Here is a 17,813-nt window from a genome sequence, read left to right on the forward strand (position 1 = left end):
AAAAAAAAAAAAACGAACGGATAACGGGAAACGCGACTCGCGTCCCGCGTGACGAGTGTCTCCGGTCGGTCGTCCGCGTTCGTCCGCTAACCCCGTCCGTCGCGTCGGCCGTCGTCACCGCGTCCGAGCGCGCCCAGCGAAACAGTTCCGTTCGCACCCGGTCCCCGTCACCGCCGTCGAACGTTTCACACCGCGATGGCCGTCCGGTTACCGCCGTAGGCCCTTGCCCGCGCCGCCGACCCGCCTCGGTCTTATCGGCCCCACGGTACGGCACACACTCGCGCGTCCCGCCCGCCCCGCACGATGCCGCTCGCCACCGCCGCGCCGGTGCCGTCTTCCGGTCCGTAACGCGACCATGTCCGCCGCGTCTCTGCACAACGCCCGAACGATATACCATGTCGCCGAGCCGGTGCGCTCCGAAGATAACCGCTCGCACGTACGTCGCAATCGTAGCCGCAGCCGTCGCCTGGCGCGTTCCGAGTGAGTACACCCAACAGTACGTGATCATAGCCGACGGTTCGTTAACGGACCGCGGGCTCGAGAGTATCGAGAATAAACGAAAACCGTAAATGGAATGCAAACGAAACGAACGTTTCTCGGCCAAAACCCCCGGGAACAAATCATAAACCTTTTTAAGTAGTACACGTACCTGTATACCTGCGGTGTAGAGGTGCGAGACGATCGCGTAAACTGCTTTCCCCGTCAGGTCCTCCGTTTTTAACGGATCGTCATTGGTTTGTATCGTTGATTTTCGTTAGTGCGGCCCAGACATGTCAAACTCAAAGTATCAACTGACCCAAGTATATCGCATGGTTCACTACTACTAATTTAACGAGGAAAAAATAACTTTATATTATTATACGTGCATACGCATAAACCCGTCGACGAGACTTACTCGGTTACGGTTTATCAGAATGTTATACATAACAATGTACTCCGAATACAGTTCTCGAAGAATCTAAGATGGCTGTCACGTGACATTAATGTTTTATAATTTTTTTTTATTTTTTTATTTATTTTTTATCTGGTCCATTAATATTTGTGGTCGCTGGTCACAGAAAAAATTCGGAGCATCCGAGTTGGGTCCCCGAATTTTTATAGGTACTACACTAGTTTGTGAATACTCTTTAGTAAGTACTACATTATACCAATATTTTCCTTCCCATTTTAACAGACTTAAGACTGTCTATGATCTATTTAGGCCACGGGTATGGTTAAAAATGTTTTTTATATATATATCTTTTTTTGTTTTTAGTTTCTTTTCCATTAAAATATAAATTATTAGAATTGTGTTGGTAAAAATATGAAAAAAATTAAAAATCAAGTATAAAAATACATATTATATAATACACTTATAGTCATATAGGTAAATGAAAAAATATTGAAAATATTAAAATCATTATATAATACAAATAAAAATTAACGAAAAAAAAAAAACAAACTATAATTTCATTTTTAACCATACCTGTGATCTAAATAGATCATAGACAGTCCTAAGTCAATTAAAATGGAAAAAATAATGTTTGTATAATATAGTACTTACCAAAAAATATTCAGGAACTAATGTATACCTAAAATAATTCAGGACCCAACTAGTGTAGTAATTTTAAATTCGGGACCCAATTCGGATGCAGCCAAAAAATTAACCGCGAGCCGTGCGTTTGACGTGCTCGGTGTAGCCGTTAGGTGTCCATAACTAATTGAGATTAAATACTTTGCTCCCCGGACGGTGGTTATGATAATGTTGTTATACTCGATGAATATATTGTACTCAGTGCGTTCGCCGACTGTCATCGATGCTGCCCCGGCGTTTCGGTTGTTTACGGAACTATAGCGTTGGCCGGTCGTCGGTCACATCAGCGTATTGTTCCACAACAATCGAAAGACGACCGTTTACACCACCGGCCGGTGGGTATAATTAAAATAATCTGTTCATCGATGGTCCACTGTGCCGGGTCAACGATTTGTTCTCGGGGTGCAAGAATGTTTTTTAGGCCTGAACGAGTTACCTGGATAACCGTAACCATCGTGTTAACGAAATTGCGATTCGTGTAAATCCATATTTGATTTACCTGCGGATAAGGCGTAACGCTGAACACGACGGTGAAGACATAAATCGTCAGGATTATTCTAGGACATTGATAGTGTCATTATTCGACCACGTAGGGGCGGGCCCGGGGCGCAAGACACGACACAAGCACTCCTTGCCAGTTCGGCCCCATGTATACGTATTGTATATTCGTTCGTATAAGTAGGTTGGACACCGACAATGCACGATGACATGATTACTAATGACCAACGCAAGGCATAATATACATATTAATACATATCAGCAGTACAAGTTGGACATACAATACATACTTGAGTCAAAAATGTTATGTGTATATGAGTATGCATACGGTATAGAAATAATAGAACAAAGTAAACAATTAATAATGGTGTTCTGTGAATGTGTATGCAAATGTTTTGAAATTTATGGCTTTCCGCAGGCTTTACGATATCATAACTTATAATGAACATTTTTATCGTAAATATTGTCGGCTGGATAGTTATATTCATCAACAATTTTAACGTTTATAATTACTCGGGTGTTAATAATTACGTGCGGGGTTCTGTGCTGAAAATCGCAAGAATATTTTTTACAAAATTAAAAGAAAAATTAAAAAAAAAAAGGGTTGGTTAGGTGATGCGGTTTTTCGGTTAGGGCGGATTCCTTATTTTACCCTCTTTAAATCACGCCTTTGGTTATATGTACCATGAAGGCGTTTGTTTTTACGTGAGAAGCCTTATATCATCGTTGGCGAGTTGTAATTTAATTACAAACCCGTTACCATACGACAAGAATTTAGGCGGACTCGCATACATCTAAAACAGAGACGGAGTTAAATGAAATGGATAGAGATTAATGAATTTTGATATATATATATATATTTATACACCGTTTTTCAACCGTATAGATATTGCGATACTTTAATCAAATCGATATTCAATTTTTTTCAATCGTATCATTACTTCCGTCGAAGTGAGACATGTGTATTTCCTTACCAAACTTTAATGTAGATCTCCGGAGCTGAAACGATTTTAAACAGTTTTTATATAATACTTATCTCGATTGATAGCAATACATGGTTTTTAGAGTTCGATTACAACGGCTAAATAGATATTAATTTAGTTTTACTAATTATTCAGGTGCGTCGTACGGATTTTCATGATTTCTAATGTTTTGTTAAAACGTATTATTCAAACGTACGTATATTTTTTTTTAAATTAAGCTCAATGTATTTTCATTAATTACCAATATATATGTATGTGAAACTTTGCATTAAATTATCATGTCGTTTTGTCAAGCCAAAATTATTTTACCGACAATTTTGAAAAAAGCTAAGAAAACGTAAAAATTTTAATTTTCTATAAATAGTTGAAAATTTTTTTTTTGAATTATGATAAAAACGAAATTAAATTTTAACGAGAATTGGTAAGGGGTAAAATTTAACGGTTTTACAATTTTTCGTCAGTTTATCGCAATTTAGAAAACTATTAGGTATTCAAAAAAATATCACTGATATTTGATATTGATGATTATCAACCAAAATCCATTTCTTAACTTTTATTTTTTATTTGGTTATGATCGGAACAATTCTTTTCGTCGAAATCGTGTACGCGGACACAAAGAAAAAAAAATTCAATGCATTTCTCATTTTACTTAAAATCGAAAACATTGATAAATATTAAATGTTTATTGTTTTAGTAAGCTACTTTCATATAAGAATATTATTATTTTGAATGATGTATGTATTTTTTATTAAGTACTTAAGTTTTGAAAAAAATAACTTATTCTTTTAATGTTTTTAAGTACAAATTTATTCTAGGGTTACATATTTATATTATGTATATTTGGTTATAAATAATTCGGTATAGATCCTAAAAAAACGTAAGGTTTATTTACAAAATATTAATGTATCTATCTCTTACGGTTTGAGAAACCTCAAAAAAATAAATGTTGAAAATTGCATAATGTATTTAATGTTATACAAAGTTCTAATATTGAACTTTAAACCAAGTTCACGAACAAAATATTGCATAATTAAAAAAAAAGAACAATAATATTTTTTAAGGAAAATAACTTTTGGACTCCGTACTTCGACTTTTCACCATTAACTTAGATGAACTATGAAGAAGTAAACGGGTCATATAAAATAGTATGTTAGGATATAAATAATATCTGTTTTATGTTATATTATAACAATTAAATTTGCGTATTTCTTATACATTAGGTGAAAAGCGATAACAAAGTCAAAACACGTATTGCGATACTTCACCGTACTTTGCTATTTAACTATATTAAAATTTCAAATTTCGGACATTTTAAAATGACCAAAAACCATTCTGAAATTAACTTGAATGCTGTAGCGCAATTTTGCGTGAAATAAAATAATGTACAGAACCCATTCTGAAAAGTAATTTTCATAAATGCTCCGAGATTTGGCGTTCTAATAAAAATGCACTTAGATATAATCGAAAAGCAAACTGATATCGGTTTTTTATATATCGTTTTTCTGTGTCGAATTTCTTAGTATTATTGATCAAAATTCAGGATCGTGCTTTCGCATCACCTCGATGTCTACATAAATTTGATTATACATTTATAAATGTTACTAGAAAAAATTACAATAGCCGTATTTGGAGATAATTCCATATATAATAAATAATACATATATATACGTCATAATATTTAGTGTTTTTATCGGTACAACTTTTTTTCCCGCCAAAAAAGTTTGATCGTTGAATATTTTATAAGTTATTCCATTTAAAAATGAAAAAGCCAAGGTAACGGAATAATCCGTAAAATGACCAAATAGTATGATAAATTAATATACAGCGTGTAAACTCTTATTGAGAATACTCAATATCTTTGTGTAAAGATAGCTCTGCATATTAAATTATGTTTTTTTTGTTTGTCGTTATTACATAAAAATACATATTTTTATGACTTTTCAATTTTTTATTGCCAATGAAAAAATAGCTGCAACAAATAAAAACCTGATGTGGTATGCCAAATCATGTTTTGTCCATGGCGGACAACAATTTGAACAACTTACACGTTTATTGAAAATTAACAGTAGTTAAAATTATAATAATGTATAAATATTACCTTAATAAATAAGGGGCGAAAATGTCAACATTTCTTTGTTGTTTATTTGTTAAATTGCTGTAATCTGGCCAATTTTGGACTTAGAAAGTTCATTAAACTAACAAAATTTGTTAAAAATTAGGCAAAAAATAATTATTTGTTAAAATGGGAGGGTCACAATTTAAAAAGAAAAGTTGTAATATGCACGCGCTCATCTAATTAAGATTAAGAAATTCAAAGGTTATACAAATGTGTATTTTATTTTATGTAATAAAAAAATAAAAATAAAAGAATCCAAATTGCAAAACTCTACGCAAAGATATTGAGTGTTTTTAATTGGTGTTTAGATACTGTATATTGTCATTAAATTAATTATTGTAGTTACTCTACATTAAGATTATGATTCTCTCATTTTCTTCAACTTACCGGTCCATCAAGGTTCATTGCTGCCTTTAATTGATCTCGCAATCCATCTCTACTGTAATTTGACTTAAAAGTAACGTTCTGGTCTATCTATTTCAAGTCTCTTGCTATTACATCAAGGCACCGGGTTTTGGATCATTCCTAGTATGTCTGAACCACTCTAGCCATTTATTCCTGATTAACGATAAGATATATGGTCCGTTTTACAATTTCTGTAATTCATCATTTCTTTTTCTCTCTTAAATATTTTTCTCTTGGTTGACTCGTGGTTCATAAATGTTTTTTGAGTATTTTTTCCTCAAATGTCGTTAACTACCTCTCATCTCTTTGTATCAGGGACCATGTCTCGCAAGCAGAAGTTCTTATTGGGAGCAAATAACTATATTTACTATACTATCTATACTTGTATGTATATATAACCTGATATACTGTAGTAAAGGCGTATCTTTGATGTTCATAAGAGTAGTTTTGATTTTAAAATTGTATTACACTATAATATCATCTGTTACCGTTCATAATTTTTTATTTAAATCTTGGTGCATAATATAATTATTGTTGACGTTTACTCCAAAGTATTTAAAGTTGTCTACTATTTCAAATTTAATATTTCTAACCAAGGGGTCATACGCATTATGATTGTTCCTCGATATCATCATGTATTTTGTTTTATTTTCGTTTATACATAGCCCCATTGGCGTACTTGCTTTAAGTAATTTTTTGGTTTTTTAAACGACTTTTTATAGTTCTTCCCAACACTATAATACAATCGAGGTATGCCAATAATACCGTCTCTTCTGATATGTTCATTTATATATCACTTACTAATTTTTCAGACCTATATTGAATAATGTGAGAGAGAGGGCATCACCTTGACGGAGTTAATTTCTTCACCGTATTCCATTTTGTAAAGTGCCTGAGATTTAACTGTGTAAATAATAGGTCCGAGTCAGTGTCCGCTTCTCTATAAGTTCTGACCTTTCTAACATTACTGGTGTATTTTTTGATTATCATTACCTGATTTATTTGATTATGCACTCGGTCATTCAGTGGGACCCATGTGTTTTTTGTATATTTTTCTTAAAAAATTGGTGCTACTAATTCTTCAGTCAGTTCTTTTAATATCTTAAAGTGAATTAGTTTCGTGCCATTGTCATACTTGTTTCATGTAAGTTTTCTCATCTTACTGTAGGTCTGTACATAGTATCTCTATAATCCTTAACATTGAAATCATCTACTATAATTTTTATGTAGTGAGTGTAAAAGCTGTTAACCATTCTCTATAATTCATCATATAACTTATCTTTTGTGTCGTCGGCTTTGTTCTCTATAGGTGCATAGTAGTTAATTAAAATAAAATCAAAATGCCGATCCAACATCTTAATGTAGCATATGCACTCATTTACAGGCATTAAAATGTTATGAAGAACTCTCTCATTAACTATGAATCCTACTCCGTTCTCATGCTTTCAAGTACTATTATTATTATATTAGAATAGTATTGTATGTGTTGTATTGTCTTTCATAACGTTTCCATTGTCAGGTCATCGTAACTCCTATAGTTCTAGAATATCTAAATTATAAGAGTTTTACATATTCGACATATTTAAATATACCCATTTCGTTAAGTATTCTAATATTCCTAGTGCCAAAGTTAAATTTCCAAATTTGTCATAATCTATTCTATTCCGAGACTCATTTGAAGGTTTTTTTTATCAAGTGTACTTTTCCAAGGTGCTTAACCCCCAACCTAGAATATTAGTATACACAATCTGTTTAAAGTCAGTATGGACCCTTTTTGCAATTTACTACTATATTGAACATCAAGTATATTAGGGATATACTGTATAATAGATACGCTACATTCCTAACGCCAAATTTTATATTATAATACAACACATATGTTATTAATATTCAGTTATATCTTAATTTTTTTTTTTGCACATTTTGGTATAGAATTTTGAATTTATTAATCATTGTTAATATAATATATTACCCATTGTTATCTAATTAATATTCAATTTACACAAACAAATGTATTTATTTATATAAATCAAATGGAAAAAAATTGTCTTACATATATTTTTGACGTTTTAAAATTATATTATATTTATATTGCATTTTGCAATTTTTATGTTGTATAAAATGATCAAATATTTTGTTATAAATGACACACACATCTATACAAATACATGTATATTACATTATATTGGTATTAATTCAACTAAAAGCCATGTAGAATCAAATTAAAAATAATTGTATTACAATATTTCATGGTTGATGTTCTAATATGCTTATACAATCTTAAAATTGCATCACTTATCATAATATTAGCAGTTTTAACTACAGTTAAAGTACCTCATTTATGAATAAACAGTTATATAGAATAAAATATCGTAATAATTGTTTACTAATTTACATTAAAATTTATATTTGATGTTAATTATTAATATTATGCAATGGTGGAAAAAAATTCTCGGGATAGCGGCCAACAATTATAATGATGGCACATTTGAAAATCATAATAAACGTACACTGGTAGGGAGGATATACCCTTTTATTAGACACATTTTCTTTTCGTTTTTAATTCAAATTCTTTTATAAAATATGACTTTAATTTAATAAAATTGAAAGAGTTTTCATATCGAGCAACTTTATGCTCAGTTTCATAATTTAACTGCTGCAAGTATTACAAGAATGTGTACGTAAGACACGATATCGTGATAAAAGAGTTAAATTACACTTAAATGAACAAAAAACTAAATCGTTGCTATAAATTTAAGTTAATGTAGTGTGGTTATTATACAATTTAATTGAAACATTAAAATTAGTCTGAATCCAAAGACTAAATAAAAAACGTTTATAAATTTATAAATAAAAAGTACTTATAAATCACCAAATACTTGTTTAATTATTTAACGTAAAAATAACTATAGACAATAATTTTTAGGTTTGCATTAAACTATTTCAATGTGAAAATATATACAGATTAAATAGCTAGATATAAAATATTTATATGCATATCCATAATATTTAGTAAGTAACTGTTTATATAAATAATTTGTCGTATATTTTATACTTAAATCATTTCTCATCTTGTTATATATGAATTGACATCTTTTTAGGACTAAATAACTCGTTGATTAGAGTGTTACACTGTTATAAATATGGAATTTTATTAAAACATTATTTTTTATATTTAATTAGTTTGTTCGTAGATAGAGGCGGATTTCCCATTAAGCATTGTAGGCAGCTGCCTAGGGAGGCAAAATTTGGAGGCGGCTAATTCTGTTGTGTTTTATTATAAAACATCAAACGTATGCAAAAAAAAAAAAATTGAAAAATTATTTACTTTATATTTACGAATAATAATTGTATAATAAAGGGTGCATTTTGTTAATATGTTATTGTCGGAATTTCGGGGAAAAATAAATACCCCCACTGCTACACTATATTTTTAATAAAATTTGGTGGACATCCATTGACATTTTTTCAAGACTAATTAATAAAAGCGAAAAAAATATTCTAAACATTCAATTGGATATCGGTACATATGTTTATATATTTAATATTTAGATTAGGTATTTCGGAAGACGTAATATAACTTCTTCACCTAGAGGTGGCAAATTTTTGGTAACTATAGCCGCAAAAAAGATAAATCCACCTCTGTTCGTAGAACATTATAATGATATCGTGTAATGATTTTTTAATAAAAAAAAAAAAAAAAAAAAGATTCGCATTACTATCGTAAAGCTCAACAGTTTATTATACGACATAAACCAAACAACATATTTAATGAAAAATATAAAATAAATGCAGGTACGCATGGAGATAAAGTATTGCGACGAAGGGTATTAGAAAAAAGAAAAAAAAATGATTGAATATTATAAAATAAACCGAAGGAGTGTTATTATAATGTAATAATATTACGGTGGGAAACGGGAAATATAGTTTGTATAAATAATGAAAATTTACACGTTTCGCAATGGTGTTTGCACTGAATACACTTTTGCGGGCATCACATTATTATACAGGTGTTATCGGTGTACGGTCGCGGTACAGGATTATCGTTTGAAAATCGTTGTGAACGCAAACAACTGGATGCTGTGACATTGGTGGTCTGTCGCAGCGCGTATACATTCAAAGTAATAAAAATATTTTTGAGCTATTCTCTTGGCGACCGCCGTTGTTTACACAACATTTATCGTGCGAGTGACCGCTCCGGCGATATAGTCATTAAAACTAGAACCCGTTGACCGTATTCGATTGGTTTTAGGATGTTCGGGCACAAAGCACGCATTGTGTCCGAGTAACTTTGTATTGCATCACTAGTTAAACGATGCGACGTGGGATAGACGTGGATGGGGGGGAGGGGTACGATGAATTGACAAATGTGCCAAAGGTCGATATATCCTCTTAACCTAATCTTTTTTTTTCAGACCTTCAAAGATAAGCGTTCAAAATGGACTCCTATAAAGGTTATATCCTTTGTCGTAAAGCTATAGCTCAACTTACCGTTTTCTTGTCTGACTACACAATAACGGGTCCAATTTCTCATTTTTATTCATTAAACATTTTTCAGATAATCCATCATTGTACGTTTAAAACCAAATTCAATATCGAATTTTTACCCGTACACGCAGTGTTCAATATTATTACGGAACAAAGTATTGAAACCTTGTGTTTATAGAAACGATTAATAGTAATTGCTAAACACGAACCAATTGCATAACTAAAAAGCAAAAGGGTTGAACAAAACTTGTATATTATAATCCGTGATTATTCGGAAATTCGATTGTAGCAAAAACCATTTCGTTTTTCATCGTATATCCTATATGGTATATAGTGTTAAAAATTTTAGAATAGTTGTAAACTTTAATTGATTACGAATTACAGTTGCGGAATTAAAACAAAATTATCTAAACTTCAAATACGATTTCTATCGAATTGATATATTTGATGTAATCAAAATTATTATTTATTTTTATTTTTCACTACATTCATAGAAAAAATAAAATGCTTCCGTCACCTCATTTTTATGATCTACTATATATATATATATTAAAAATATTGATGTGAAAATGTGTTATGATATTTTTGAATAAAAATACATATTTTCATATTCTAATAGTACCCATTTTATCTGAATTTCTGTTCAGTGTATATAGTATTATATCACACCATAAAGTTTAAGGGCTATGGCGAAAGCGGTTGAACGGTTGAATTTGATATGAAAAAATGTTAAAACTTAGCGGTTTTCCTTTTTAGTATTAATATTTTTTGTTTTAAAAAAGGTCTTACATTTTACGGGACATCTTAAGTCAAATAAAAATGTATATTATCATAAAAAATCATTTATTTCAAGTTAAAGTTTATATTTTGAATGAAAATATGTATAATTAACGTAATAATGCATTTAAATAAACAATGTAGGATGAAGTCATATTATGAGAAAATCAAATAAGTGATAAATGATTATTCTCAAATTGTTTTCTTAAGATTAAGGTAAGTTTGCAAAATCACATAAATATGGAATTATAAATTACTAGCTAGATTTTATTTATAGAAATATTTATATTAGTAGTAACAATTAAATGTCAAAATTAAAAATTTAAAAATCAGTTCTCCGAAGCTAAAAATTATAAATTTTAACTTTTATGCAATCAAGCAATGTTGTAATCTTAATTCAATTAACATGGTTTAGTTTTTGTATTAAAATTGTAGAAAACATTTAATGACTTGGAATATAATTTTCAAAACCGATTATATTATATTACATTTTTTGTTCGTTATTGATTTTAAATATAAAAGTTTTTTTTTTTTTTTGAGATGAGTTTGATCAGTAATCAATTATTATAATGATGACATGAATATCAATATTTTTTATTTTTAATAATAAGAGACTACTCCGGTAAAAATATTTTACTTGGACACTTTTTTCTGTATCCCTCATATTAAATTAATAATTTACAAGCTTAAAAAATAGATTCCCTAAAGTCGTATTATTATATTTTGCGGTCTTTACGCACCAATATTTTATACTAAAAATAAAATATGTTTTGATTTTAATTAATTATAATAATAAGGTATAGCTTAAAGTAATAAAATATTAAAAATATAATTTAAATAAAGACTTTTTCGTTGAAATAAAGAAATAAAACAATAATTCAAAGGTATAAATATTTAATAAATTATATGCGTAAATGGCCATGAATACTGAACACTTTTAAAATTATTATTGTATTAGTAGATTTTGTTTAATTGCGTTAGTTGTGCCAGTCATTTGAATTTCCTGTCTTTGTTTTGGTGACGTGGTTTAATGCTATTTTTAAATTGTTTTGACATTTTGATATTATTCGAACTGAGATTTGTTGCATAAATATGACAACTAAAAAAAAAAAAAAAAACATGATGTAAATTGAAATTGTTAATTTATTTAACGATTTCGTAAATTATTACTAGCAACTGTGATAGTCAGATGATTATACATTTATAAAAAAGTACGGGGACTATCTAATACTTGTAGCTATCGGCATATTAGTTATTAGTTATTTATTAATTTCATTCTTCTTATGAGTTATGAATAATCGTAAATTGAATGTCACAGGGTAAATACTTAATTTATAGTTATAATTGTAACGAAATCGTTAAATAATAATTGTTATTATTATAAAATTATTAGTATTAATATTTAATTTTAGAATTATGTTATTCATTTTTACCTGTTCCTTATTAATTTTTTTTTATTATTACGAATAAACATTGCTGATGTAGCCCATTGGCTGACATTTTTTACTATGCAATATAATTTATTTTTATTTAAGATAGTTACAATCAAGACTGGACTAGTTAACGATTTTTTTTAACTCGTTAAGTTAAATTATTTTAAAATAATAAAATTAAGTTAAATTAAAAGTTACTTATATTTTTTTTTGTTAATTTGTTAAGTTAAAAGTTAACTTTGAAAAAAAAGTAACTTAAATTATTTACTCTGTTTGTTATTCTTATGGAAATGACAAATGTATTTTACTTATTACAAATCCCCTAGCTTATTATTTTATTTTAAATTAAATCCTGCCAACCCATCTTATTTGTGTTTTTAATAAGCAGTTGTTCAAATAAATATAATACATAAGATGAGACGATTTCGTGTACGTTCGTTGGCAATTTTCGTTTGGTTTATGTGTAAATATGTAATTAGATTTTTACTCTGAGATGGCAAACAATAAAAATTTGTCGAGTACATTCCGTTAAGCTTTGTTGTGGCAGAGTTTGAATCGTTTAGTTTTGATAAAATTATTTTTAACGTTCTTTTCTTCTATATATTATATATTAATACATAAACAAATCAACATAAATCAATATATATTTAAGTGATTCTGTACAAACAATATTTCACACATTTAAAATGTCCCATAGGATTGAATTATTTCTACGACATATATACTGCCATTATATAGAACAGTAAAATCCCTAGGGATCCACTATAAGACTATTCTTCTCTTTCTCCGCTCCATAGTTATGGTGAAATATTTGGGGGTCAACAGATAGATTACTTACTGTAATACTGTGCGATACGAGATAATAAATTTTGAAAATTCGATTATATATTTAATTTGAATAAATGTATAAATGTCGTCGAGAGAAATTTAAATATACGTATACAAATAGATTACCTACTAATATTTACTAAAAATGAATTTATGTGATGGAAAATTGTAAACACTCACACACATACACATATATATATATATATATATATATATATATATATATATATATATATATATAAAACATGATGTGAAGACTGAAACAAACTAAAATTGTAATACTTATTTATAATATTATTACTTATTCTTCATTATTATGCATTGTGAGTCAACTACAGTATTTATTTGAAATATTTTAATAATATATTCAACATATTAATTTGTTTATGATATTTATGTCGAATATACATATATTGTATAGGATACCGAGAGAGAAAAAGGTTGATGTTTATTAGATTTTATTAGGAGTGTTTTGATGATTTTATTTACATGCAGTGATTGATATGGGAATATACGTATAATAAGTGGTTGATTTAAAAATAGTTTAAAGCGAAAACACGGATAGAAAATATAGAAAAGTAATATCGGATTCAATCGAAAAATGAAATCCGCATCATTGGTTTTTTTTAAAAACATCAATTTTGAATTGTATATCAAGTAAATGTCGTAGAAAATCTATTCATAATGATCATACTTAACGTTAAATTGACAGATTTGTGAATGGATTTTTTCTGAAACTTATAAGACTTTTACATGAAAATTGTTTTATTTTCCTCTTGAATTTATATTGAAATATATTATTTCAAGAAATCAAAACTATATGGAATCGTTGAGCACATTAAATCCATCACATTATTAAGTAACTCTATATCCAAAGTCAAGGTATCCTTGTTTTAAATTTCATTAAAACGAGCATATCTTATTTTGAAAATAGTACAGAAAAAACAAAATTACGATCCATTTCATTCATTGTTTGAAACTTATTTATTTAAAAAGATTGTGTAAAATCTAGAATAATTTAAATAATTTTTGAATTATATAAGTGCTTACATTAACATATTACAAAAGTTTTATTCACTTAAAAAACAAAATAGTTTATTTTTGGAATTTCAGAAAAGATAAATTATTTTAATTAAAACTTAATAAATAAACGTAGTACTTGAAACACTTGTTTTTATGAGGCATTTAAATTACGTGTGTGTACTAAGTATTTAAGAGTGATTAAAGAGAGAGAGAGAGAGAGAGAGAGAGAAAGTTCACTGATTTATTTTTTAAAAATTATTTGTTAGAATTATTTACATTTTATGCTGATGTGAATAAAAGTATCTTATATGAGAGCCAAAAAAAAAAAAAAAAATAATATTACTAAAAGTCGTTCAACATTAGAATTATATTAACGCGAGTAACTGAACATTTCTAATTTAATTAGATATTAACGGAAATTTAACGGAAATATTCATGTTATACATTGAGAAGATATGTAGGTCATTCATGTATAAGCCGCCTGACTGGATTACCATGACATTTATTGGAATACTGTTACATTTAGTAGTGGAGGTGTAATAAACAGTACTTGGAAGCTTTTTGTCTTATGGTAAGATTCTTCGTTGGTTATGTATTGAAGAACCAAGTTGTTAAAGTAATTTCTAGAATAAGTATAATATATCATAAGTACAGGAATATTTTAAATATAAGTTCATATAATGTAAACCACTTTTGTGTGTTGACGCATCAAACTGTTATCCGAATTGAATCCTATTTCTTTATTTTATATGATTATTTTAACAGTTAAACCAATTGTTCATATAACCGATATATTGTACATTTGCACGAGAATCAAAAAAACAAAATGCACATTACATAACTAAATATTATAACATTTTAGTGCATAGTAATAATTGACACGCTTTATTATAATTTTAAATTATTTAAAACAATAGGTTACCTAACCTAACCTATATATATAAATAATTCAAAAAACAATAAAATTGCAATAATGAATCAAAAATAAAAAATAAAAAAAATCATTAAATGAACATGATTCATTAAACGGTTTGAAAGCATATTAAGTGAATAATTAGATATTTGAACATTTATATAATACGTCAGATTAGACCTAGTGGAATAAAGAGGAACGTATGAATTTAGTTTTATAGAAATATTCTGTACAATTAATATTATTTTTAAGTAAACTATTTACTTTATAAGATATTCAATTCGAACTGGGTTCTTCATTTTTTGGGGGGTCAAGATTTATAGAAGTTAAGATGTAAGTGAATATAGGGTGTCCTATTAGAATGGACCCATTGCGATATTCCCTGAGATAAAAAACATCATCATTTTTTTTTTTTTACATTACTATTTTTTTTCTTGAAAAGTTTGATTGTAACTATTTTATAATATTTCTGAAAATTAAAAAAAAAATAATAAAAAAAATATTCAAAAATCGTGAAATGTTGGCGCGGCAAGTGCTTATCAAATTTAGGGAGGCTAGCTTGTTCGCCTTTTAGCCGGTTATAAACAATAAATAAATAAATAAGGGAACAAATATAAATAAATGGACTGTATATACAAGAAATAATAATAATAGTAACAAAAATGATAATATAATGTATTTAGTAAATCGCAATATGCGGCCCACACGGCACACAATAATAATGAATAAAACAAATGCAAGGGTTGGCCCTACAGCGGCACAACCTAATATAAATTAAATAAATAAAACAATGTGTGGCCCACACGGCGCACGTTAATATAAATCAAATCAATAAATCAATAAATCAAATGACCTGTTAGCCAATAGACCCGTCGGTCTTCGCACAATAAAAAATGGTGGTGCACCATTTACCTGGTACAGCTATGATACGCTGCAATGCCGGGATCCGTAATCGATGGTAAAAATTACTACAGTAAAAAATACAAGTGATTCCGCACGCTACAACACACAGCTAACTGCACCGCGAAGAATCAGTAACACACTGCTGCTGCAACCGGACCATACAAGACAATATATCACGTTTAAGCACTACAAAATGCAGTCAACGGTAACAAGTTGAACACCGTAGAGGGACAAAACAAACGAATGAGAGACAAATATTCTGCGCGATAGTTACCAATGATTGATTCACAACAAAACCGACAAGACAAAAGAAAAAAAAAACGTGGTACAACAAAAATTGCTGCAAACGGGAACACAGTGACAACAGGTATTCACACTGCGACGGACACGAACGGAAAGACGGTGCCGGCGACATTCACCACCAAGGCTATGGCCACCGGACACCCCAAGAAGATGAAATGCCTCGGTGCCACCACACAAAACTAAAACACGAGAAATTTACGAAACTTCGTGGCACTGAGAACATGACTTGGCAGAATGCGCGAAAACATAACCGTACAAATAATGAAAACGTGGAATAACGAACATTAGCGCGTGACGATAACAGTGCGATTACGTACCCGGCCGGTCGCTCAAGGAGGCTTATCACCGCCGCCGACGATGGCTGCGGATACGCAACGTACCGCTATGCATCGCACGAAAATGGTAACATTCATTCAACAACAATCACGAATAGTGGCGATCTCACGCGCGTACTAGGCGATCAGCCCACGAAAGCTGTTGCTATCGTCGACCGCACGGCAATACGCGCGATATGAATCGATACGAAAAAAAATACACATACGTGCAATTGAAAAGGCCATATTGGCACGAACATGAAGTTTTCCAAAAATACGCCAACATTTTCAAAAAAACGCAATCGATAAAATGTCCGTGAAATATTTCAAAACCAAGAAAATAAAAAGTAATTATATTTCAATTTTTACCTAAACTTAGGAATGTAATTAAAATATGAATATTTGTGCTCTTAATCCCTGGGAGTAGTTACACAGCAACATGGAATGCATAACAATTTTTCTTCTGAGACCACTAAACAGCAAATTATTCGGCGAATGGAAACACAGCGCGCGGTGTCGTTTATCAATAAACAAGGAGGTAGAGGACACAAAAACGAAACTTACCAGTCACTCTTTTCTGACAGGACTACGTAAAAGATACGGGAAGAAAGGTGAATCTTTCCAACAACACCAACTTCAACTTCGTGCAAAAAATAATAGCGAAGTTTTATACACATACGTCGAGAAACAAAAGCACACAGGAATCAGCCGTCTGCAGTAGTGTTGACTAGCACAGGATAACGTGCTTTTCGACAGGATATCATCCCTCAGGACTCACCCCTTGCCACGGTGCTATATCTAATCTTTACTAATGACATGCCTGGCACTAGAAAGACATCCGTTGTTCTCTTGGCAGATGACACCGTGTTCTGTACTTGTGACCCGAACCCAATCAGAGCAAATATACAACTTTAGAATCAACAGCATCGTTGGGTTTAGAAAATGGCGTCTCCGCGTAAATGCAACCAAAACCATCGCTGTTCCCTTCAACCGTATACGAACTAATAATCCGTCTCAGCTATCTGTCAACGGTACTCTCATTCCCTGGTGCCAAGTACCACGGCCAACGACCGGTTACCAGTGGTTTTACTCGCGGTTTTCGGTATTGTAGCACCATCTTACAATCGATCGATCTACCGTCGTAGCCCAACAACAAAACGGATTTTTTCAAGGCTATCATCTGAAAGGCAACTCCGATTATTTTATCGTTATGGTCCCGTGTCAGCCGGTTATTCGAATATTTCAACCATTGTTCA

At 30.3% G+C, this 17,813-nt stretch overlaps 1 protein-coding gene across 1 annotated transcript in view; it reads left to right on the forward strand.

The window, feature by feature from the left end:
* Positions 1-17,813, forward strand: part of LOC112687734 — a gene marked incomplete at its 5' end in the record, with an annotated part of 113,775 nt that continues 95,962 nt past the window's right edge. The window contains 1 exon segment of the mRNA XM_025560624.1: positions 1-480. Within this exon segment, the coding sequence (XP_025416409.1) occupies positions 396-480 (85 nt within the window).

Source organism: Sipha flava, unplaced genomic scaffold (genome assembly GCF_003268045.1).
Source record: "Sipha flava isolate LNK unplaced genomic scaffold, YSA_version1 35a_pilon_pilon, whole genome shotgun sequence".
Classification (NCBI taxonomy): Eukaryota; Metazoa; Arthropoda; class Insecta; order Hemiptera; family Aphididae; genus Sipha; species Sipha flava.